General features: G+C 37.4%; 1 protein-coding gene across 1 annotated transcript in view; it reads left to right on the top strand.

Annotated features, from left to right (window-relative positions):
* The first annotated feature begins 344 nt into the window (after positions 1-344).
* LOC117333056 (mucin-5AC-like) overlaps positions 345-26,714 on the top strand; it is a 141,832-nt gene continuing 115,462 nt past the window's right edge. The window contains exon 1 of the mRNA XM_033892179.1: positions 345-1,781. Coding sequence (XP_033748070.1) covers positions 1,131-1,781 — 651 coding nt within the window. The 5' untranslated portion in view covers positions 345-1,130. The remainder of the gene's footprint in view (positions 1,782-26,714) is intronic.

Raw genomic sequence — 26,714 nt, 5'->3', positions numbered from 1 at the left:
TACTAACATTTCTGAAAGCTAGCCGATTTTGAAGCGTATTTCCACTGCAGCTTTCAGAGGCTGACTAAGCTAAAATACAAAACTAGGGATTACATGGCGCTGATGTTGTAGAGGCAGAATATCTATCGATCTGTGGCTGTTGTTACGACAGATACACACGTATTTATGTACTTGAAGCACACCCACACACGTGTTTTCTGTGTAATACGTAATCGTTTTGTGTGTAAATGATGGAATCAGAAATGTCTGTACGCGTGTGAGAGGAGGATGTGTGCCTTACAGATATATACATGATATATGTGTCGGCTGTAAGTAAGCATGGGAAGCCAGTCGACCCAACATATTGAGTTGAGAACGATATCACAGCCCAGCCAGATGGGTATCTATATTAGCGTGTCTTTCTTTACTCTACAAAACAGCAGTACATACTGTACATACATGTAGAGGATTCTGGCAGTCGTGAATTTTAACCGGTGTTTTGGATAAATACATACATAATCTGCCATTCAAATGATATACCTATATGTTGTCACGTGGTGGATTGGTGACAAAACGCCAGGGAGTAGGTAAATATATATACATGTATGTAAGTAGGTAGGTAGTAAGTCTACCGAGTATGGAATGGTCGGGCGCTTTCGGACTTTTACCTTTAACGGGAGATTAATCCTTTCATGGAGCGCTGTACATTTCACAGGTACAAATTTACAGGTATACAGTTTTCGTGTCCTGTTTAAACCGCTATGTCAGGTGAGATTGTCGTACCAAGTATTGACGCTCACTCGTGTGTACATACACTCAACACCGTAGTAGTCTTAAGTAGGAAATCGACGTGGAGAAAATGATTGGAAACGTAAGTTATTCTTATTTCGGAGGAGTTAATGTAATTCTCCAGTGAAGACGGACGTATCAGTGCCAGTATGTAACTATCCGATCTAGGTGTTCGCCCCTCCAGGTCCCGTGGGGTCGGGGGCTGTACAGGTAAACCACACGGTATACCTACATAGTATACCGTCGAAAGCTGTGATAATTCAATTTAATTTAAAACTGTTGTGTGGGATTATTTCTATTTATTGTGAGCGAATTCGTTTATAAAAGGTGTTTTCGTTGGATTTGAACCGATTCCATTTAAGATGTCTGTGTCGACATCTTTGGAGTCGTCCCATGGGAGTTGTGACCCTAACGGGACAAATGGGGGCACGAACACACTCCTGGTCCTGCAGCTGAAGCCAATCGCTACCTTTAAGACTAACGATGAATACCTGTATGCTATGAAGGAGGATCTGGCCGACTGGTTTACCTGTTTATACAAACTCACTATCACTGTGGATAATTTCTTTGAGGTCCTGGAGACAGGTGTGATGTTGTGTGAACACGCTAATAAAGTCCGTCGATATGCCACAGAGCGTACCCAGAAAGGGATCCAAACAGAAATGCATTCTAATTTCGTCCGCGACCTCAAAGTGCCCAAATACGAGGTACAGTACCGTACGGACGTCCGTCCCCAAACCTTCCAGGCCAGGGATAACATATCACAGTTTATAACATGGACTAAACATTTAGGAATTCCGGATGTGTTGTGTTTTGAAACCGATGATTTAGTGCTGAGAAAAAATGAGAAAAGTGTAGTATTGTGTCTCTTGGAAATAGCTCGAGTTGGAGCGAAGTTAGGAATGTTAGCTCCTACTCTAGTACAAATGGAGGAGGAAATAGACGAGGAATTGGCTACAGGGGAACCTCCAAAACAAATCAAAACATGTGATATCAAATCCCTCCACGAAATGGTAAGTTTTTATTGTGTGATACAAGTCGGTATAATATAACGGTGTCAATGATGAATAGCGTCCTCATAGGACAATGTGTGCCAGAGCCTGTGCCTTGTTTCCAGTTATAATAATATATAGGGTGATATATAGTGTTGACCTCAAAAGAGGTGGATACTTTATCTGATTACCCGGTAATAATTACGACTTTCGTACAACCGGAAACGCACAAAGAGTTAATGACCTCTTCGGAGAATGCCGCTAGGGTGTTGTGTAATAAGTGATTGTCCGTCGGCCGTTTATTGTGTAATGGTGACTGTCCGTCGGTCGTCAAGTGTACAAATATTGGACCAGTGTTAACATGTGGTTTACACCATACGTAACGAAGGCATGTGGTGTTAGATTGGATTTCACCTGATTTCATTTCCATTGTAAACTCTAAGGCATTTATGATATTTCAAAATTCATGTTCTTATCTTGACGACGGAAGTGGTTATTATTTACAATTCAGGGCGATCAGCCTATACTACTCTGGTCCTATTAACATTTCCCATACAATACAATATTGACCGATTTATATTGACAATGACGCCACTGGTTATAAAGAATAAAATTATACAATCCCAATATGTCTACATTAGCCCCTCCTAGACGACCGAGTCCGTAGCCCCTATACCCCCTCCCGGACGACGGAGCCTCAATACGTCCCCCGTAACCCCGATACCCCCTCCCAGACGACCGAGTTCCTAACCCCTATACCCCCTCCCAGACGACGGAGCCTCAATACGTCTCCCCCTATACCCCCTCCCAGACGACGGAGCCTCAATACGTCTCCCCCTATACCCCCTCCCAGACGACGGAGCCTCAATACGTCTCCCCCTATACCCCCTTCCAGACGACGGAGCCTCAATACGTCTCCCGTGACCCCTTCCAGACCCCCGTTCAGCTGCACCATCCACCTGCTGTAGTGTTGACATTTCAGAATGTGTCGGGAATGTGTCGGGAATGTGTACACTTGGAGCTATTGTGCCTAAAGCTCGTACAATACTCGTGTGTGTTGTAATTACTACAGCAGGTATCAAGCCGCGGCGATCTAATGTGGAATTCCATTAATAGTAATTATCTCCCACGCTGGTTGATATATGTAGTACAATATATATGAAATATGAAAGTAGAATTTACTAGGAATTCGTGACAGCTTAATGTAGCAGTAAGGGTAACTCGGCGTAGTGAATATTGGAGAAGAGTTTTGAAGAAAGTGAGACGGACCTCAGACATGTGTAGCTATATAGTATACAAGATGTGGGGCTGTTAACTGGTGGTGTTTTGTTGCAACTCGCGCCGCATTATTTTCTCTAAAGCAAACCTTTAAGTGCATAGATTATAATAAATGTCTCGCGTATAAATCGTCTACATTACAAGGCGTCAGCAGTTAAGGTTGGGGAGGGGCGGGGGGTGGGGGGGGGGGGGGGGGGGGATCAACCTGGCAAACTCGTCTGACCGGTCGATGGGGCAGACGGAGACTAAATTAAACCTGCAGCAAAAATGCACACGAAACAATGTACATGCACGTGAGCATGCGTGCTTACACCACAGTAGGGGATCAGGTACACTGACACGCAGAACACTCCCGACCATCAAAATAAATGAATATTCATTGTTTAATTCCGATACATTTATTTAATTTAGAAATAAATTTATTTATTGATAAAATACAGATATCCGTTTTGAAATCAGAGATAAAGAGATATGTATTTTGCATTTATGTATAAATAGATATATGTATTTTCTATTAAATAGATATATCTGTATTTTCTATTAATAAGGATACCTGCAATTAGATTAAAGATATTTATATATATCTAAATTAGAGATATTTCTATCTAATATGCATATATTTCTGTTCAAAATACATACATATATATCTAACTATTGAATAAATAAAGGTAACAGTATTTAAAATAGAGATATCCTTATTTAAAATGGAGATATCTCTATTTGGATAGAGATATATCTTAATTAAATACGTAAAACCCCAAACGGCTCTTCATGTGAAGAGTCAAACAGCCTGCGTCCTCGAATGGTTTAATATGATTTAAGTTGACAGTTTAGTCCCTTAGCTCTCGACGCGGCCTTACACCACACACGTATTCCCATCGTGTGTTGAAAGCTAAAATCCTTGATTGTGGTATTGATAAAGTAGGCTATATTGACACTGCCATGTAAACAATGATATTTAAAATATCGACGTTTTTGCAATTTCAGTTTGAATGTAACGAAATTTGGTTTCGGCCAGGGTATTGTAAATGTGTTATGTCTGAACTCATCTGAGGAAGAAAAATACAAATCCAGATTAAATATTATTTCTTGTAAAAATGCACGTAAAAGTGGTTGGTACAAACATTATTACCCCATGTTGGTATATACTGTAACAGGTAAATAGTTTGTGACGTCATAATGGAAGCACATGTGTCACTTTTACCATTAGTGTACCGTTTGAGTTTGCAAAGCGTTCTTCTGTGTGGTTTGTGTATAGTCTAATTAGTCAACGGAGGAAATATGATCCACACTGATATTATCTGATCCGAAGGAGATTAATTAGTTGAATGGTTAGTAGTGGGATTAAGGCTACGTGTGTTATCGCTGTGGACGAACATACAAGTAGGCAATCTATATTACTTACGATTGATTGTTAATTAATATATGCCGAGACAAATCTTTTGTCAGACAAACAAATACGTCAATATCAACAAGCATTTTCTAACACAGAATCCAATTATAAAACAAAAGACAACTTAGTAATCCGACAGAGAAGTTAGATTTCATCTAGAAATTCATGTACAATCTAAACTGTCCTGGATATGATCAGACCGCGTCCCTGTCTGCTCTATTCCCCGTGTCCCAGGGGCGCCTATTAGTGCGTGGTTTTGTTTGAAACCAGGTATCGAACCCAAATTGCCGTCTACCGACTGGAAACTCTGTGGGTAGTAGCTTCCGATGAGTGTTTTCCATGTGTGTATCTATGTTGTCAGCACTATATTGCTGTACAATAAATAAACGATCATTTATCATGAGAGGCATGCAGCTGTAGATATGATACGTGATGACAGGGCTGAAAATAATATACATGTATACGTTAAATATTGATACACGTCCACAGGCTGTACCAGTACTGGACGAGAAATGGATGTTTTTATCAACCGGGATGGGGGTCATGACCCCCCCATTGCTGTTCACCCCAGTATGAAGTGTAATGCCAGAACCTGCTCAATAAGACTTCTTTTTTATAGAAGATGTACAGTTGATGAAGTGACGTACAGTTGATGAAGTGATGTACAGTTGATGAAGTGACGTACAGTTGATGAAGTGATGTACAGTTGATGAAGTGATGTACAGTTGATGAAGTGACGTACAGTTGATGAAGTGACGTACAGTTGATGAAGTGACGTACAGTTGATGAAGTGACGTACAGTTGATGAAGTGATGTACAGTTGATGAAGTGACGTACAGTTGATGAAGTGATGTACATTGACTGTATATCTCCGTAATTGTTACTGAGCGTGATGTTCTCTTGTATCGGGTATACCCCGGGCTTAGATTGTCCTACAGGAAAACAATCGTGTGTATATCTAGATACATATCATATACAGTTGAGTGTAGACTAAAGGTTACACAAAGTGCACTCCGAGTGCACTCCGTTTGGACTCCAGGTAAACTTGGAGTGCACTCGGAGTGCACTCCAAGTTTACCTGGAGTCCTATCAGGCCCCAATCCTACCTGGGTCCACATGTATCACATGTACCTGTAACCAAGTACATATATACACAATGTTTATAGATAGATGTATACTCTTATACATTTAGACTCCTTAAACATGTAACAATAAGATATGTGTTACTGTTTTATCTTTGTATATATCATCTTATTTTGTTGGTTCATTTTCGTTGTTTAACTAACAGTATCTAATATAATTGATTTTTTTTCTATTAGTTAACCCTATATAAAATGAAAAGATCTGGCACTTCGTTGAAAAATGTATGATAGCATTCCTTTGATTTGAAGAGTTTTAACAAGCCACGTCAATTAGCAGAAACTTGGCAATAAACAACAATGTATTTGGCAAGTTGTTTGTACATGGTCTCTCAAAATGTAGAGTTTGATTGTGTACTGGACATAACTTGTACTCGAAGTTCTAAGCACTGTTTTTAATATATTTCAAATACTTTTCTTCCAACAGTTTATATTTATCTTAACATGCATTTTATCACCTTGAAAGCATATTCCGGATCTAATGTCTAATTTTGATTTACTATTTAACATCAGACTTACATTTCTATTTGGTAAACCAACTTTTTTTTGTTATGCCTGCCTCATTAAATCCAGGTCATACATGAAGTTCTTTTAACAGTTATATCAGATACATCCTCCCCCCCCCCCCCCCCCCCCCCCCCCCCCCCCCCCCCCCCCCCCCCCCCCCAACTTCCAGGTCAATATTTACCTGTATGTCAAGCGTGATTACAGGGTGTGGAGAAAAGACAGACTTACACTGACCCCAATAATGACCCCTTCCTCCAAGTTTACCTTATAAGGTGTGAAGATCAGGACAGGTGTACACAGTCATCTAACTAGATAAAGACCCCCTTAATTGTTAGATGGAAACGGGTCATCACATCTTACCTTTACCTAGCCCAAGTTTCCTCTAACATTGCCACCATGTCTGGTATGGTGTCAAGGCTAGATCAATAATTTAATAATTTATTCTATTTTATCAAAATGTATAGCCAGGATTTTGATAAAAATAGAATAAATTATTGATACAATGTATGAGTGACACATATCATGATAGATATTGACTGAATAGGAATAGAAAACGATGTAGTTCCAACAGGTCAGTTTTACAGGTAAATGGTACGGCTCATTACCCGAACACCAACTCTGGTAAAGACAAAGGAAGGTGTTTCCATAGGAAGTTCTTTGAAGTTTAGTTATAGTCTGTTTCAATATGGAATACCAACTCAGGTAAAAAAAATAGGGTCAACTCAGGTATATGAATCAGATATACATGAAGTTATCTAAATTCAAAGAACTATCATTTAGTTTTTTACTAGTAATAATGAAATGACAATGTCAATAAATATATATAAGATAAATAAAATATCAAATGTTCAAAGCACTAAAATAAATAGATAAAAAGTAAATAAAATTAGATATTGTTTTCTAATTCCAAGCACTGATTATATATATTACTATTAATAATGACAATATCTGTTGAAGATGAACTTAACGTTGACATGTGTGTTCGCTAGATACAACTTTAAAAGAATATTACAATAGTTCTGCAGTAACTGATCTATATAATTTGGTTTGGTTTGGTTTATTTTGTTTAACGTCCTATTAACAGCTAAGGTCATTTAAGGACGGCCTCCCGTGCGTGCGACATGCATGCGTGTGGTGAGTGCGTATGTGTTTTGGGAGGCTGCGGTATGTTCGTGTTAAGTCTCCTTGTGATAGGCCGGAACTTTTGCCGATTTAAAGTGCTACCTCACTGAAGCATACTGCCGAAGACACCCAGCAGCACACCCCACCCGGTCACATTATACTGACAACGGGCGAACCAGTCGTTCCACTCCAAATATGCTGAGCGCTAAGCAGGAGTAGCAACTACCATTTATAAAGACTCTGGTATGTCTCGGCCAGGGGACAGAACCCAAAGCCTTCCTCACAGGGGCGAACGTTCAATTAAAGGCCAAACGTGAGGCATTGTCAAGGGAGACATTAGGAAGAAGAAAGTTGTTCAGAAAGAAGAGAAAAGATAAGATCCCAAACTTAGTCGCCTCTTACGATCATGCAATGGGGCAGCAGGTACAATTCTTACGCCCTACCTGCAGGGCAGGATCTATATAGTACGTGTTGTATAATAACAATTATAAAAAAAATCCAATATAATATATACATAGCTATTCTAAGTAAGATAAAATATAAACAAAAATTATTACTACAAACCTGGAACAGATACAACTTTTGAAAAATATTGCAATATTCTGTCCCCTTATAAATCTACAATAATACAATTATCTATGCAAATCAGAAAAACGTACAAAGTTAATCAATATAAAAAAATACAAAGTCTAATCAATATACAATTGATTTACAGTGAAATAGTATGGATTTAAGATTCCGTAATTATTCCAATTTAAATGCCAATTTAAATGATGATTATCAGATATATATTTACATTATGAATGAAAAATGATACCAGTCTGAATTTGCTGAAATAATATAAAAGAATGTAAATTTAACAACCGTATTAAAGTATTTTTTTAAATATCTACACTACAAATTAAATCAATCTGACACATCCTTTAATAAAATGTTCAAAAGTATTCAACAATGCAATTGTTTTACAATTCAAGATTCAGCAAGTACATATATATGTATGTCAAGATGATGATCAGCAAAATATGATGATTTTCCAAAGTGTGCTTCAGTTTTATACACTATTTCTGATACAGTTTGGCCAGCATTAACAGCTAATGATTTTCTGATCACCTAACAGGTGAGTTGATTTACCTGTGTTCTGATTTACCTGTGTTCTGATTTACCTGTGTTCTTACATTGAGGATATTTCTGTAACAGACTATGACTCCCTATCAACATACCTTAACCCCTATGTACACACCCCACCCTAACCAGAGTTGGTGTTCGGGGAAGACCCCAATGGTACATAGGTTGCCATGTGCAACTGAACTGCCCTGAGGCAAATTTTACCTCAGGCTCTATAATCTTATTTCCTGGATGAGAACAATGTGTACTAATTACGGGTATAAGGCTATAGGTTGGTTTTGGGAAATGGTGAATTTACATTCAAACCATTTTGAACTACACTGAAATTATTATTTTTTATTTCTAATCTCTTTCTTTACAATTAATTTTTTAAATATATTTTTGAATATAACAAGATAAGAACTTCATCATTTCTTAATTTGATTTGCATTTTTTTTTTTGAACTTATATCATTCTACATACCGGACACCTGCATAAACCAGCCAATATGTTTGGTCTCAATGACTTACGGTTTAGACAGGTTATAATGTAATAAGAAACAGCTTATTTTTACTTTCTTATTTCAGTAAAGAATGACTTCATTTCAATAGAGTTTGTCTTCTTAAACCTGTTAACCAATTTGTTAATGGTTTTACAACTTATCTACATGTAATTTTGGTCTGATTAAGGCCTCTCAAATGGAGAGCTACAATCCTTTCCTTCAAGTCAGGAGATAATCGTACTGTTCTGTTAATTGGCCTGAGGTTATAACACTGTGACCCTGCTTTGCACAGCTTCATCATTTGAAGCCATACAGTGACAGTATTATATTGACACAGGTATTTCTGTGAACCCAGGACAGTACCTGTAGCTGGCTCCTAAAACGAGAGTAGGACAAAAGCCCCCCCCCCCCCCCCCCCCCCCCCCCCCCCCCGGACATTAGCCCCTAAGACAAAAGCCCCTCTGGACGAAAGCCCCTTCGTTATAAATTTAGTTGGTATACTTTATATAAATCTGTACTTTTAAAAAACAGAAACTATATACTATTGTTTTTTATCTCTGAAATTTGGAGAATAATTGTGTGGAAAATGAAGGTCCTTGGTTCAAAGTCAGTGTAGCATTATATGTCTGTCGTTAAACATCATAATTTATTTTTTCAAACTTTATATTATTAAGTAAGCTAAAAATTTCAGGAAAACTCTCCATGATGAACATATATTGTTACTGATTACACATAGTTTTTGACTTCCTAATATACTGCAAATATTGATAATCAAAGAAATGTCTACAAAAGCAATAAACATTAAATTTTAATCCCTATTTGCAGTGTCTCAAATTATAATATAATAAGTACCTAACCAAACATGTTGCTCTGTGTTGTAATAAGTTTAATTTTAGGAATAATTAAAATCAAAGAAACAATGAAGCCATTAATGATATATTTCTTTCCAAGAGAATACAATATCAATGAAAAACCTACCAAACACCTGTGTAACAGCTTATTGTTTATGTAACAGTTCAAGTAGTTGTTGTTGGAACCGGTTGTTTACATTGCAGAAGCCACTGGTGACTGAAGTCACTTATACATATATGTAGCACTTGATTGAACTTAATGTTATACTGCTAAAAATATATAATGAAATATTTTTTTAGATCAATATAAAAAAAAAAAAATTATGAAGGGGCTTTTGTCCACTTTTTGATTAGTGTGAAGGGGCTTTTGTCCTAGGGGCTAATGTCCGGGGGGGGGGGGGGGGCTTCTTTTGTCCGTACCTCTCCTAAAACTCACCTGGCACAGTACAAGGGGTGTTGCGATTGGGTGTCAGACCAGAGTCAGTCATGCATGGCCAATAATAATAGCAATTAAACAGATACTGTCATTTATTATGGCTAGTCCAGAACTACATACTTGTGTGTACGTTATGTCCGAATATTAATTTAACCAGGTAATGCTCGTAAATATGTACAGTTAACGTTGTAAATGTATATTTTTCTAATGATACATTTAAATATATAACCTATATAAACTAAAATGATTGAATTTATTTTATAATTACTTGCCTGAATTGAGTACATATATGTAGAGATTGTCTTATATAAAAAAAAACATACAATTCATTAAATACTGTCAACTTTCAATATTTTGAATAATCAATAACATAATATAGATATATTATCTAAACTTCCTTTACAGTCATGATATATGTACAGTTACTGTAATAAATATTCTAATTGAAATAATTGAAATAATTTTCAATTCCTTAATAAAATGAAATACAATTTACTTACATCTTAATGAAATATGAAATAATAAGCAATTAACTTTCATAGAAACCTGATTATAGCATAAATTGTATAACTTATTAAATATAAATTTAACATGTAGGCATTATTACCATGTATTAACAATAAAAGAAATATTCTTAGTAGACTAAACAAATGTTAATAGTAATATCAACAGAACAAAAGTAATTTGTAAATATCTATTTATTTATATGTAAATTATATTAAAAGCATCAAAGTATTAATATATATATGATATATAGTATGATTATAGAACTGGGGTAGGCATGGTGTCTTATAGGACTCCAGGTAGACTCGGAGTCCACTTGGAGTTAAACCGTAAGGTTTAAAGTAATAAATGAATTGAATTGAATTGAATTGGGTGTAACCTTTAGTCTACACTCAACTGTAGTCATGGTACATTTTAATGACCGAACGGTCCGATAGTAAGAAGCAGTAAACACGTTCTTTCTTTCTTTCTTTCTTTCTTTCATGACAGCAAAACTGATTAAATATTTCATATTGAATTTGTTAACCTCTTCTAGTGAGTGTACACTGTATAATCTTAAGCGGACATTTGTTTTAAGGACATTCGATTCCACACAGATTAACTGTATGCTGGTCATGCACCATATAATATCTATGTACAACTATGCGTACGTTGCAGATTGTTTTTAATTCTCTGTGAATTTCGAGGGTCGTTTAATAATTAATCAATGTTTATGATACAGCGATACGCGAGGTCGTGTTCGATACGCGAGGTCGTGTTCGATAAGCTGTTTAAGTGATCGGAATGTACACAAATGACCCCATGGTCACACACTCCGAATTACTCTTGTTATACATTCTCAATGGATTATCGAATTAACATTAGTTGCAAGCTTAATTTATTGATTAATATGATTTTAAATTTCAAATTATATACATGTCTCGACAAATCCAACGTTTTATTTATACTTGTATTCCGTAACGAGTCATACATTTAAAATATTCAGGTAAGTAAAAGTTTACATACCTGTGTTGTTTACTGTGTTGTTTACTTACCTGTGTGACATCACCGATCAATTATCAATGAAATTGAAAATAAGATGAAATAAAATGGTTTCACGATTAGTTACCCTTTAATTTTAATCAGTTCTGCTTCTTTTCAATTAGAAGAAGTATTTATAAAGTTGTAAATAACTTGACATTAGTCTACGATGTACAGGATTACTTTATAAAGTTGTAAATAACTTGACATTAGTCTACGATGTACAGGATTACTTTATAAAGTTGTAAATAACTTGACATTAGTCTACGATGTACAGGATTACTTTATAAAGTTGTAAATAACTTGACATTAGTCTACGATGTACAGGATTACTTTATAAAGTTGTAAATAACTTGACATCAGTCTACGATGTATAGTATTACTTTATAAAGTTGTAAATAACTTGACATTAGTCTACGAGTCATACATTTAAAATATTCAGGTAAGTAAAAGTTTACATACCTGTGTTGTTTACTGTGTTGTTTACTTACCTGTGTGACATCACCGATCAATTATCAATGCAATTGAAAATAAGATGAAATAAAATGGTTTCACGATTAGTTACCCTTTAATTTTAATCAGTTCTGCTTCTTTTCAATTAGAAGAAGTATTTATAAAGTTGTAAATAACTTGACATTAGTCTACGATGTACAGGATTACTTTATAAAGTTGTAAATAACTTGACATTAGTCTACGATGTACAGGATTACTTTATAAAGTTGTAAATAACTTGACATTAGTCTACGATGTACAGGATTACTTTATAAAGTTGTAAATAACTTGACATTAGTCTACGATGTACAGGATTACTTTATAAAGTTGTAAATAACTTGACATTAGTCTACGATGTACAGGATTACTTTATAAAGTTGTAAATAACTTGACATTAGTCTACGATGTACAGGATTACTTTATAAAGTTGTAAATAACTTGACATTAGTCTACGATGTACAGGATTAATTTGATGTAGGGATTTATTTGATGTAGGGATTAATTTGATGTAGGGATTTATTTGCCCCTTGAGATGACACCATTACCCCGACTTCACACGAACGTTTGCCTATAAGTAAATATCTATAATACATGTAGTTACGTCATAGTAATTTACAGGTAACTGTTACAGGTGGCTGTATATAAAGAATGACGTGTACACAACTCTGTTTACTCCACCTGGTTTATTTTAGTGTTAAATGTCGTTTTTCAGTATACGTGAATATATCTACAAATTTAAATACAAGTAGTTTTATAGTACGTCTACCTTATAGATAATACTACTGAGCTGAATGTAGAGTTTGTAATATAGTTAATCCATATATGTCGACTCAGTGCTGAACTTTTGATGCAAAAATAATATGCTTTAACTTATTTGATGAACATAAAATGAACAATTCACGGAAATGTGAAATAAAGCGCCGTCGGGGAATTTTGATAGCGATCAATGATAGATGTCATCATGATCGAGGTATGTATCAATATATCTAAATAATTTTATGGAAATGAATATCCATGAATTTCGAGAAATCATTTCATCTTCATAAAATAACGAAGTACAACGCTGACAAACCATTAGAATGACACATAGCACGGATTTACGAGGCCTTCTTTGTCAGCTTCCGTACATGAACCTTGTACCTCTCGTGTGTCCTGCCGGTGTCCCTACCGACAGGATCTTGATAGCCCATGTCGAAACATCGACTTCCGGTTCGTCACAAGTATGATAAATGGACATAAAAACTACAACGCACGTGTCATATTAATATAAAATCAAATGTCAAAACGAAAACTGATTTGCTGAGGATGATCGGTAATATGAACATGTAAAATTCGAAATTCACGGTCTGAGATTTGAATTAATACGTTCTTGGCTGTATATCAAATGCCACCAGTAGGGTTACTCTAGCAACCGACACGGATAATTTGTTACGAATTTCACTCTATGTCATTTTTTTTAATTTAGAAAATAACATCTTAGTTATTTTTAATTACCCTCTTTCAACACAAAATACAGGTATCCCTTTTCGACCCTCAAATGGAAGTCGTTAGCTCACTAGGAGCAGTTGGCCAGAGTAATACTTCAGAAAGTACTTCAAGTCGTCAAATATATTTGGTAGTGAACACCGTCTGGTCTAACATCTATATTTCACACGTTGTGTCAACTGTGCCTTAAGTCAACAATGTATTTGGTGACAGGGGACATGTTTTGTTTGGCTATACCCGATAAACAGTCGTTTATGGATGTTAAATAAAACCGCCGTGTAAATATTTCGCCACTCTAGAAACAGGCATATACCAAACTGCATATGGTCCATCACCTCGAAACAAATTTTGATGTCAGGAGTGAAATTGTAATTCTGTTTCAAACTCCCTTACTTGTCTTGAGGTAAAACTATGTCACCAATTAAGAGGTTTAGGCCTCAAAACCATAACAAAGCCTCACAGGTGACGGCACAAACAACGAAGAAAGAATCCCGATATATAATCTTATTATTTAATTCACTATTAAGTCGGGAATAAATATTCTCTGTAAACATCTTGCTATATTTTTCAATCACCAATTCATAAAACACGCACAAAATTCTAGTGAAAGGGTTCCACAATCCATATCACATATATACACACGGCCCAGATCGGAGCTTATAATCATGATTTCGGTGCCAGTTCCACCACAGGGGCACGACACAGTCCTTATCCCTGTCCTGTTTATATGTATTACTATCCAATCACAGGGGCATGTCTAGTTTTATATTAAGAAAAATAGTCAGAAATACCTATATATATATATAGGTATTTCTGACTATTTCTTTTAATATAAAGGTATTTCTGACTATTTTTTAATATAAAACTAGACATACCCCTGTGGTCCAATCGTGTCGCTTTGTGTTAAGTCCCCGTGATGTTTCCATGGCGACAGTAAAACATCAATATAACGCTATCCGTTTTATAACGCCGAACTATCTCATTTTTTTTTTACCTTTTTGACTTCTTCTATCTCCGTTCATGTAGCATATACCCCCGTTATAATGCCATTGTTGTCAGATGGCAGTATATACGATACCAATAAACATATCGTCAAACAACACTGGCCCCCTCCTTCGTCCGTATTGCGTCAAGCGCGCTATAATACCCATTTGGTTCATAAATATGGTGATGAGTCGAATTTTTTATTGAAAAGATTGCGCTGTTTAATCAGCGATTCAAATAGAAAGTGAAGCGTTGAATTGCCAGTACAAGTTTCTGGCAAACTGTTGAGTCGTTACTTTGAATGATATCTGAAAGGTTTTATAATTGATACGTAGCCGTATGGTAGACTGTTTGTATAGATACGTAGCCGTATGGTAGACTGTTTGTATAGATACGTAGCCGTAGGGTAGACTGTTTGTATAGATACGTAGCCGTATGGTAGACTGTTTGTATAGATACGTAGCCGTATGGTAGACTGTTTGTATAGATACGTAGCCGTATGGTAGACTGTTTGTATAATTGATACGTAGCCGTATGGTAGACTGTTTGTATAATTGATACGTAGCCGTATGGTAGACTGTTTGTATAATTGATACGTAGCCGTATGGTAGACTGTTTGTATAGATACGTAGCCGTATGGTAGACTGTTTGTATAGATACGTAGCCGTATGGTAGACTGTTTGTATAATTGATACGTAGCCGTATGGTAGACTGTTTGTATAGATACGTAGCCGTATGGTAGACTGTTTGTATAGATACGTAGCCGTATGGTAGACTGTTTGTATAGATACGTAGCCGTATGGTAGACTGTTTGTATAGATACGTAGCCGTATGGTAGACTGTTTGTATAATTGATACGTAGCCGTATGGTAGACTGTTGTATAGATACGTAGCCGTATTGTAGACTGTTTGTATAGATACGTAGCCGTATGGTAGACTGTTTGTATAATTGATACGTAGCCGTATGGTAGACTGTTTGTATAGATACGTAGCCGTATGGTAGACTGTTTGTATAGATACGTAGCCGTATGGTAGACTGTTTGTATAATAGATACGTAGCCGTATGGTAGACTGTTTGTATAGATACGTAGCCGTATGGTAGACTGTTTGTATAGATACGTAGCCGTATGGTAGACTGTTTGTATAGATACGTAGCCGTATGGTAGACTGTTTGTATAGATACGTAGCCGTATGGTAGACTGTTTGTATAGATACGTAGCCGTATGGTAGACTGTTTGTATAGATACGTAGCCGTATGGTAGACTGTTTGTATAGATACGTAACCGTATGGTAGACTGTTTGTATAGATACGTAGCCGTATGGTAGACTGTTTGTATAGATACGTAGCCGTATGGTAGACTGTTTGTATAGATACGTAACCGTATGGTAGACTGTTTGTATAGATACGTAGCCGTATGGTAGACTGTTTGTAAAGATACGTAGCCGTATGGTAGACTGTTTGTAAAGATACGTAGCCGTATGGTAGACTGTTTGTATAGATACGTAGCCGTATGGTAGACTGTTTGTATAGATACGTAGCCGTATGGTAGACTGTTTGTATAGATACGTAGCCGTATGGTAGACTGTTTGTATAGATACGTAGCCGTATGGTAGACTGTTTGTATAGATACGTAGCCGTATGGTAGACTGTTTGTATAGATACGTAGCCGTATGGTAGACTGTTTGTATAGATACGTAGCCGTATGGTAGACTGTTTGTATAGATACGTAGCCGTATGGTAGACTGTTTGTATAGATACGTAGCCGTATGGTAGACTGTTTGTATAGATACGTAGCCGTATGGTAGACTGTTTGTATAGGTACGTAGTCGTATGGTAGACTGTTTGTATAGATACGTAGCCGTATGGTAGACTGTTTGTATAGATACGTAGCCGTATGGTAGACTGTTTGTATAATAGATACGTAGCCGTATGGTAGACTGTTTGTATAGATACGTAGCCGTATGGTAGACTGTTTGTATAGATACGTAGCCGTATGGTAGACTGTTTGTATAGATACGTAGCCGTATGGTAGACTGTTTGTATAGATACGTAGCCGTATGGTAGACTGTTTGTATAGATACGTAGCCGTATGGTAGACTGTTTGTATAGATACGTAGCCGTATGGTAGACTGTTTGTATAGATACGTAGCCGTATGGTAGACTGTTTGTATAATAGATACGTAGCCGTATGGTAGACTGTTTGTATAGATACGTAACCGTATGGTAGACTGTTTGTATAATAGATACGTAGCCGTATGGTAGACTGTTTGTATAGATACGTAGCCGTATGGTAGACTGTTTGTATAGATACGTAGCCGTATGGTAGACTGTTTGTATAGATACGTAGCCGTATGGTAGACTGTTTGTATAGATACGTAGCCGTATGGTAGACTGTTTGTATAGATACGTAGCCGTATGGTAGACTGTTTGTATAGATACGTAGCCGTATGGTAGACTGTTTGTATAGATACGTAGCCGTATGGTAGACTGTTTGTATAGATACGTAGCCGTATGGTAGACTGTTTGTATAGATACGTAGCCGTATGGTAGACTGTTTGTATAGATACGTAGCCGTATGGTAGACTGTTTGTATAGATACGTAGCCGTATGGTAGACTGTTTGTATAGATACGTAGTCGTATGGTAGACTGTTTGTATAGATACGTAGCCGTATGGTAGACTGTTTGTATAGATACGTAGCCGTATGGTAGACTGTTTGTATAGATACGTAGCCGTATGGTAGACTGTTTGTATAGATACGTAGCCGTATGGTAGACTGTTTGTATAGATACGTAGCCGTATGGTAGACTGTTTGTATAGATACGTAGCCGTATGGTAGACTGTTTGTATAGATACGTAGCCGTATGGTAGACTGTTTGTATAGATACGTAGCCGTATGGTAGACTGTTTGTATAGATACGTAGCCGTATGGTAGACTGTTTGTATAGATACGTAGCCGTATGGTAGACTGTTTGTAAAGATACGTAGCCGTATGGTAGACTGTTTGTAAAGATACGTAGCCGTATGGTAGACTGTTTGTAAAGATACGTAGCCGTATGGTAGACTGTTTGTATAGATACGTAGCCGTATGGTAGACTGTTTGTATAGATACGTAGCCGTATGGTAGACTGTTTGTATAGATACGTAGCCGTATGGTAGACTGTTTGTATAGATACGTAGCCGTATGGTAGACTGTTTGTATAGATACGTAGCCGTATGGTAGACTGTTTGTATAATAGATACGTAGCCGTATGGTAGACTGTTTGTATAGATACGTAGCCGTATGGTAGACTGTTTGTATAGATACGTAGCCGTATGGTAGACTGTTTGTATAATTGATACGTAGCCGTATGGTAGACTGTTTGTATAGATACGTAGCCGTATGGTAGACTGTTTGTATAGATACGTAGCCGTTTGGTAGACTGTTTGTATAGATACGTAGCCGTATGGTAGACTGTTTGTATAGATACGTAGCCGTATGGTAGACTGTTTGTATAGATACGTAGTCGTATGGTAGACTGTTTGTATAGATACGTAGCCGTATGGTAGACTGTTTGTATAGATACGTAGCCGTATGGTAGACTGTTTGTATAGATACGTAGCCGTATGGTAGACTGTTTGTATAGATACGTAGCCGTATGGTAGACTGTTTGTATAGATACGTAGCCGTATGGTAGACTGTTTGTATAGATACGTAGCCGTATGGTAGACTGTTTGTATAATTGATACGTAGCCGTATGGTAGACTGTTTGTATAGATACGTAGTCGTATGGTAGACTGTTTGTATATATACGTAGTCGTATGGTAGACTGTTTGTATATATACGTAGCCGTATGGTAGACTGTTTGTATAGATACGTAGCCGTATGGTAGACTGTTTGTATATATACGTAGCCGTATGGTAGACTGTTTGTATATATACGTAGCCGTATGGTAGACTGTTTGTATAGATACGTAGCCGTATGGTAGACTGTTTGTATATATACGTAGCCGTATGGTAGACTGTTTGTATAGATACGTAGCCGTATGGTAGACTGTTTGTATATATACGTAGCCGTATGGTAGACTGTTTGTATAGATACGTAGCCGTATGGTAGACTGTTTGTATATATACGTAGCCGTATGGTAGACTGTTTGTATAGATACGTAGCCGTATGGTAGACTGTTTGTATAGATACGTAGCCGTATGGTAGACTGTTTGTATAATTGATACGTAGCCGTATGGTAGACTGTTTGTATAGATACGTAGCCGTATGGTAGACTGTTTGTATAGATACGTAGCCGTATGGTAGACTGTTTGTATAGATACGTAGCCGTATGGTAGACTGTTTGTATAGATACGTAGCCGTATGGTAGACTGTTTGTATAGATACGTAGCCGTATGGTAGACTGTTTGTATAATAGATACGTAGCCGTATGGTAGACTGTTTGTATAGATACGTAGCCGTATGGTAGACTGTTTGTATAGATACGTAGCCGTATGGTAGACTGTTTGTATAGATACGTAGTCGTATGGTAGACTGTTTGTATAGATACGTAGCCGTATGGTAGACTGTTTGTATAGATACGTAGCCGTATGGTAGACTGTTTGTATAATTGATACGTAGCCGTATGGTAGACTGTTTGTATAGATACGTAGCCGTATGGTAGACTGTTTGTATAGATACGTAGTCGTATGGTAGACTGTTTGTATATATACGTAGTCGTATGGTAGACTGTTTGTATAGATACGTAGCCGTTTGGTAGACTGTTTGTATAGATACGTAGCCGTATGGTAGACTGTTTGTATAGATACGTAGCCGTATGGTAGACTGTTTGTATAGATACGTAGCCGTATGGTAGACTGTTTGTATAGATACGTAGCCGTATGGTAGACTGTTTGTATAGATACGTAGCCGTATGGTAGACTGTTTGTATAATAGATACGTAGCCGTATGGTAGACTGTTTGTATAGATACGTAGTCGTATGGTAGACTGTTTGTATATATACGTAGTCGTATGGTAGACTGTTTGTATAGATACGTAGCCGTTTGGTAGACTGTTTGTATAGATACGTAGCCGTATGGTAGACTGTTTGTATAGATACGTAGCCGTATGGTAGACTGTTTGTATAGATACGTAGCCGTTTGGTAGACTGTTTGTATAGATACGTAGCCGTATGGTAGACTGTTTGTATAGATACGTAGCCGTATGGTAGACTGTTTGTATAGATACGTAGCCGTATGGTAGACTGTTTGTATAGATACGTAGCCGTATGGTAGACTGTTTGTATAGATACGTAGCCGTATGGTAGACTGTTTGTATAGATACGTAGCCGTATGGTAGACTGTTTGTATAGATACGTAGCCGTATGGTAGACTGTTTGTATAGATACGTAGCCGTATGGTAGACTGTTTGTAATAGATACGTAGCCGTATGGTAGACTGTTTGTATAATAGATACGTAGCCGTATGGTAGACTGTTTGTATAGATACGTAGCCGTATGGTAGACTGTTTGTATAGATACGTAGCCGTATGGTAGACTGTTTGTATAGATACGTAGCCGTATGGTAGACTGTTTGTATAGATACGTAGTCGTATGGTAGACTGTTTGTATAGATACGTAGCCGTATGGTAGACTGTTTGTATAGATACGTAGCCGTATGGTAGACTGTTTGTATAGATACGTAGCCGTATGGTAGACTGTTTGTATAGATACGTAGCCGTATGGTAGACTGTTTGTATAGATACGTAGCCGTATGGTAGACTGTTTGTATAGATACGTAGCCGTATGGTAGACTGTTTGTATAGATACGTAGCCGTATGGTAGACTGTTTGTATAGATACGTAGCCGTATGGTAGACTGTTTGTATAGATACGTAGCCGTATGGTAGACTGTTTGTATAGATACGTAGCCGTATGGTAGACTGTTTGTATAGATACGTAGCCGTATGGTAGACTGTTTGTTTGTTCATGGTAACCTACTTCCTCGTCAGTTTATTTTACCCGTCATTCATCACTTCTCTTTCATTGTAAGTTTGTATTGCCAGACAAGTTTTTAATGAATCAGCACATATTCATCAGCACAATCAGAATATTGTCATGTAGCCATTTTATTATCATCAGACAAAGTGTCCTCGTAATGAAGACACACAACCACATTCGTCCTTTATTTCTGGGCGGGACAGGTTATTCGTATTCTCGCTCTAAAATACTAGTAACGTCAATGATCCATTCGTCTATATGATATTAAACCACATGTAATTTATTTAGCGTTAATTGCGTACTCTGTGACGGGGAATGCTGTATACATGCCTTGGTTTCCCGGTAAGGACGATCTATAATTCCGAACCGTCATTAGTCACTCAATCCATTTCATTGATCAGAATCAGATGGAGGTTTGTGACTCAAACGTTTTATGGAATCAAGGAGATCCACGTACATAGAAAATGTCAGTGTTTAAATTCGGTTTACAAGTTGGATGTGTCATCACTAAAGTCACTGACAGATTGTTTCTTTACCTTCTGTATTGATGTTGTAAAGGACAAGAAAACAATGCCCCTAATAACATTGTCTGATAGTTTGTCTGTATACTGAGCAAAGCTGTTCTCATACATTACAACCACATGTTAAACATGCGTATCTGCTGTTTCAATAAATCGAATGTTTTACACAAGAGCGGTACACACACAATTAAGAGTAGAGTGTTTATTAAAAATCTGATCATATTGAACGATCACTGATATACTTCCTAACAGTTTGTGAATAATAGTTTCTGTTTTTAATTTTGATGGATTAATTTCAACTCTTTTCAATCACTCACCACGGTAGGATTGACAACAGTACGTTAAGGGCTGGAACCGTGACCTATTTATGGTCAAAATGAGACAGTGAAATATGCCTGTCCCACGCCGGACGACAAACAGTGGTCTTAGTGGATGTTTTTTCAAGACATTACATTCTAATATTCGTGTGTGTAGCTGTGTATATTATTCAAATAGCGTTAAATATAATCCCGCGTGGGATTGATCGTAAAGAGAAAACATCAAACAGGCATTACACAAAGTAAGTTTGTGTAACTTATAAAAAAGGCAGGCACTTCGCTTTGTGAGTCGAATTGTATTTGGCAACTCAAGAGAAAGCGTTACAAATGTAGATTAAAACTGAGGCCAAACCAATGTTATTTCATAGTTTCACTCCGTTTGTGATTACAACGAACTCTGTCGCTGACTACATGCAATAACTATTTTTTAGAGTAAACACCTTATCAGTTAATGGTTAGTACAGTAAACTCCCTATAAGTTAATGGTTAGTACAGAAAACACCTTATCAGTTAATGGTTAGTACAGTAAACTCCCCTATAAGTTAATGGTTAGTACAGTAAACTCCCTATAAGTTAATAGTTAGTACAGTAAACTCCCCTATAAGTTAATAGTTAGTACAGTAAACTCCCTAAGTTAATGGTTAGTACAGTAAACTCCCTATAAGTTAATGGTTAGTACAGTAAACTCCCTATAAGTTAATGGTTAGTACAGTAAACTCCCTATAAGTTAATGGTTAGTACAGTAAACTCCCCTATAAGTTAATAGTTAGTACAGTAAACTTCCCTATAAGTTAATGGTTAGTACAGTAAACTCCCTATAAGTTAATGGTTAGTACAGTAAACTCCCTATAAGTTAATGGTTAGTACAGTAAACTCCCCTATAAGTTAATAGTTAGTACAGTAAACTCCCTATAAGTTAATAGTTAGTACAGTAAACTCCCCTATAAGTTAATAGTTAGTACAGTAAACTCCCTAAGTTAATGGTTAGTACAGTAAACTCCCTATAAGTTAATGGTTAGTACAGTAAACTCCCTATAAGTTAATGGTTAGTACAGTAAACTCCCCTATAAGTTAATAGTTAGTACAGTAAACTTCCCTATAAGTTAATAGTTAGTACAGTAAACTCCCTATAAGTTAATGGTTAGTACAGTAAACTCCCTATAAGTTAATGGTTAGTACAGTAAACTCCCCTATAAGTTAATAGTTAGTACAGTAAACTCCCTATAAGTAAATAGTTAGTACAGTAAACTCCCCTATAAGTTAATAGTTAGTACAGTAAACTCCCTATAAGTTAATGGTTAGTACAGTAAACTCCCTATAAGTTAATGGTTAGTACAGTAAACTCCCTATAAGTTAATGGTTAGTACAGTAAACTCCCTATAAGTTAATGGTTAGTACAGTAAACTCCCCTATAAGTTAATGGTTAGTACAGTAAACTCCCTATAAGTTAATAGTTAGTACAGTAAACTTCCCTATAAGTTAATAGTTAGTACAGTAAACTCCCCTATAAGTTAATGGTTAGTACAGTAAACTCCCCTATAAGTTAATGGTTAGTACAGTAAACTCCCTATAAGTTAATGGTTAGTACAGTAAACTCCCTATAAGTTAATGGTTAGTACAGTAAACTCCCTATAAGTTAATGGTTAGTACAGTAAACTCCCCTATAAGTTAATAGTTAGTACAGTAAACTTCCCTATAAGTTAATAGTTAGTACAGTAAACTCCCCTATAAGTTGATGGTTAGTACAGTAAACTCCCCTATTAGTTAATGGTTAGTACAGTAAACTCCCCTATAAGTTAATGGTTAGTACAGTAAACTCCCTATAAGTTAATGGTTAGTACAGTAAACTCTCTAAGTTAATGGTTAGTACAGTAAACTCCCCTATAAGTTAATGGTTAGTACAGTAAACTCCCTATAAGTTAATAGTTAGTACAGTAAACTCCCCTATAAGTTAATGGTTAATACAGTAAACTCCCCTATAAGTTAATGGTTAGTACAGTAAACTCCCCTATAAGTTAATGGTTAATACAGTAAACTCCCCTATAAGTTAATGGTTAGTACAGTAAACTCCCCTATTAGTTAATGGTTAGTACAGTAAACTCCCATATAAGTTAATGGTTAGTACAGTAAACTCTCTAAGTTAATGGTTAGTACAGTAAACTCCCCTATAAGTTAATAGTTAGTATAGTAAACTCCCTATAAGTTAATGGTTAATACAGTAAACTCTCTAAGTTAATGGTTAGTACAGTAAACTCCCCTATAAGTTAATAGTTAGTACAGTAAACTCCCCTATAAGTTAATGGTTAGTACAGTAAACTCTCTAAGTTAATGGTTAGTACAGTAAACTCCCTATAAGTTAATAGTTAGTACAGTAAACTCCCCTATAAGTTAATGGTTAATACAGTAAACTCCCCTATAAGTTAATGGTTAGTACAGTAAACTCCCCTATAAGTTAATGGTTAGTACAGTAAACTCCCCTATTAGTTAATGGTTAGTACAGTAAACTCTCTATAAGTTAATGGTTAGTACAGTAAACTCCCTATAAGTTAATAGTTAGTGCAGTAAACTCCCCTATAAGTTAATGGTTAGTACAGTAAACTCCCTATAAGTTAATGGTTAGTACAGTAAACTCTCTATAAGTTAATGGTTAGTACAGTAAACTCCCTATAAGTTAATAGTTAGTACAGTAAACTCCCTATAAGTTAATGGTTAGTACAGTAAACTCCCCTATAAGTTAATAGTTAGTACAGTAAACTCCCTATAAGTTAATAGTTAGTGCAGTAAACTCCCCTATAAGTTAATAGTTAGTACAGTAAACTCCCCTATAAGTTAATAGTTAGTACAGTAAACTCCCTATAAGTTAATGGTTAGTACAGTAAACTCCCCTATAAGTTAATGGTTAGTACAGTAAACTCCCTATAAGTTAATGGTTAGTACAGTAAACTCCCCTATAAGTTAATAGTTAGTACAGTAAACTCCCTATAAGTTAATAGTTAGTACAGTAAACTCCCCTATAAGTTAATAGTTAGTACAGTAAACTCCCTAAGTTAATGGTTAGTACAGTAAACTCCCTATAAGTTAATGGTTAGTACAGTAAACTCCCTATAAGTTAATGATTAGTACAGTAAACTCCCTAAGTTAATGGTTAGTACAGTAAACTCCCTATAAGTTAATGGTTAGTACAGTAAACTCCCTAAGTTAATGGTTAGTACAGTAAACTCCCTATAAGTTAATGATTAGTACAGTAAACGCTCTAAGTTAATGGTTAGTACAGTAAACTCCCTATAAGTTAATGGTTAGTACAGTAAACTCCCTAAGTTAATGGTTAGTACAGTAAACTCCCCTATAAGTTGATGGTTTCTAGTTGATTGAGAAATTGTCTTAACTATTTGTAACAAGCATGACGTTAAACTGTGTAATTGATTTTGAATCGCCTCGCAGACGAGTGGCGACACACCTGACGTGTTTGAAACCGTTTGAACTGAGCAATCCTCGTCCAACCGTAAAATCATCTCGTTTGTTGTACAATATAGACTACATTGTTGATTATAAGTAAATAATGTATGTTGATCTGATGATTTGAGGTATTTAAGTGTAGCATAAAAGATAAATAAATCAATAACAGGACACATGAACTAGGCACAAATCCTCAACCCCACACACCATGTTAGTTATGTACAACTGTACGAACGTGTGATTGGGAAACTGTCCCTGGGCTGATACTGACGGATTGGGAAACTGTCCCTGGACTGATACTGACGGATTGGGAAACTGTCCCTGGACTGATACTGACGGGTTGGGAAACTGTCCCTGGACTGATACTGACGGATTGGGAAACTGTCCCTGGACTGATACTGACGGATTGGGAAACTGTCCCTGGACTGATACTGACGGATTGGGAAACTGTCCCTGACGGATTGGGAAACTGTCCCTGGACTGATACTGACGGATTGGGAAACTGTCCCTGGACTGATACTGACGGATTGGGAAACTGTCCCTGGACTGATACTGACGGATTGAGAAACTGTCCCTGGATTGATACTGACGGATTGGGAAACTGTCCCTGGACTGATACTGACGGATTGGGAAACTGTCCCTGGGCTGATACTGACGGATTGGGAAACTGTCCCTGGGCTGATACTGACGGATTGGGACACTGTCCCTGGGCTGATACTGACGGGTTGGGACACTGTCCCTGGACTGATACTGACGGATTGGGACACTGTCCCTGGGCTGATACTGACGGATTGGGAAACTGTCCCTGGATTGATACTGACGGATTGGGAAACTGTCCCTGGACTGATACTGACGGATTGGGAAACTGTCCCTGGATTGATACTGACGGGTTGGGAAACTGTCCCTGGACTGATACTGACGGATTGGGAAACTGTCCCTGGACTGATACTGACGGATTGGGACACTGTCCCTGGACTGATACTGACGAATTGGGAAACTGTCCCTGGATTAATACTGACGGATTGGGAAACTGCCCCTAGACTGATACTGACGGATTGGGACACTGTCCCTGGACTGATACTGACGGATTGGGAAACTGTCCCTGGGCTGATACTGACGGATTGGGAAACTGTCCCTGGGCTGATACTGACGGATTGGGAAACTGTGTCTGGATTGATACTGACGGATTGGGACACTGTCCCTGGATTGATAGTGACGGATTGGGAAACTGTCCCTGGATTGATACTGACGGATTGGGAAACTGTCCCTGGACTGATACTGACGGATTGGGAAACTGTCCCTTGGTTGATACTGACGGATTGGGAAACTGTCCCTGGGCTGATACTGACGGATTGGGACACTGTCCCTGGGCTGATACTGACGGGTTGGGACACTGTCCCTGGGCTGATATTGACGGATTTGGACACTGTCCCTGGACTGATACTGACGGATTGGGACACTGTCCCTGGGCTGATACTGACGGATTGGGAAACTGTCCCTGGACTGATACTGACGGATTGGGAAACTGTCCCTTGGTTGATACTGACGGATTGGGACACTGTCCCTGGACTGATACTGACGGATTGGGAAACTGTCCCTGGATTGATACTGACGGATTGGGAAACTGTCCCTGGGCTGATACTGACGGATTGGGAAACTGTCCCTGGACTGATACTGACGGATTGGGACACTGTCCCTTGGTTGATACTGACGGATTCGGAAACTGTCCCTGGGCTGATACTGACGGATTGGGAAACTGTCCCTGGACTGATACTGACGGATTGGGACACTGTCCCTGGGCTGAAACTGACGGCATGGGACACTGTCCCTGGATTGATACTGACGGATTGGGACACTGTCCCTGGACTGATGCTGACGGA

Source organism: Pecten maximus, chromosome 8 (genome assembly GCF_902652985.1).
Source record: "Pecten maximus chromosome 8, xPecMax1.1, whole genome shotgun sequence".
Classification (NCBI taxonomy): Eukaryota; Metazoa; Mollusca; class Bivalvia; order Pectinida; family Pectinidae; genus Pecten; species Pecten maximus.
Note: the sequence above shows the minus strand (reverse complement) of the source record. Positions and strands in the feature narration are given on the sequence as shown.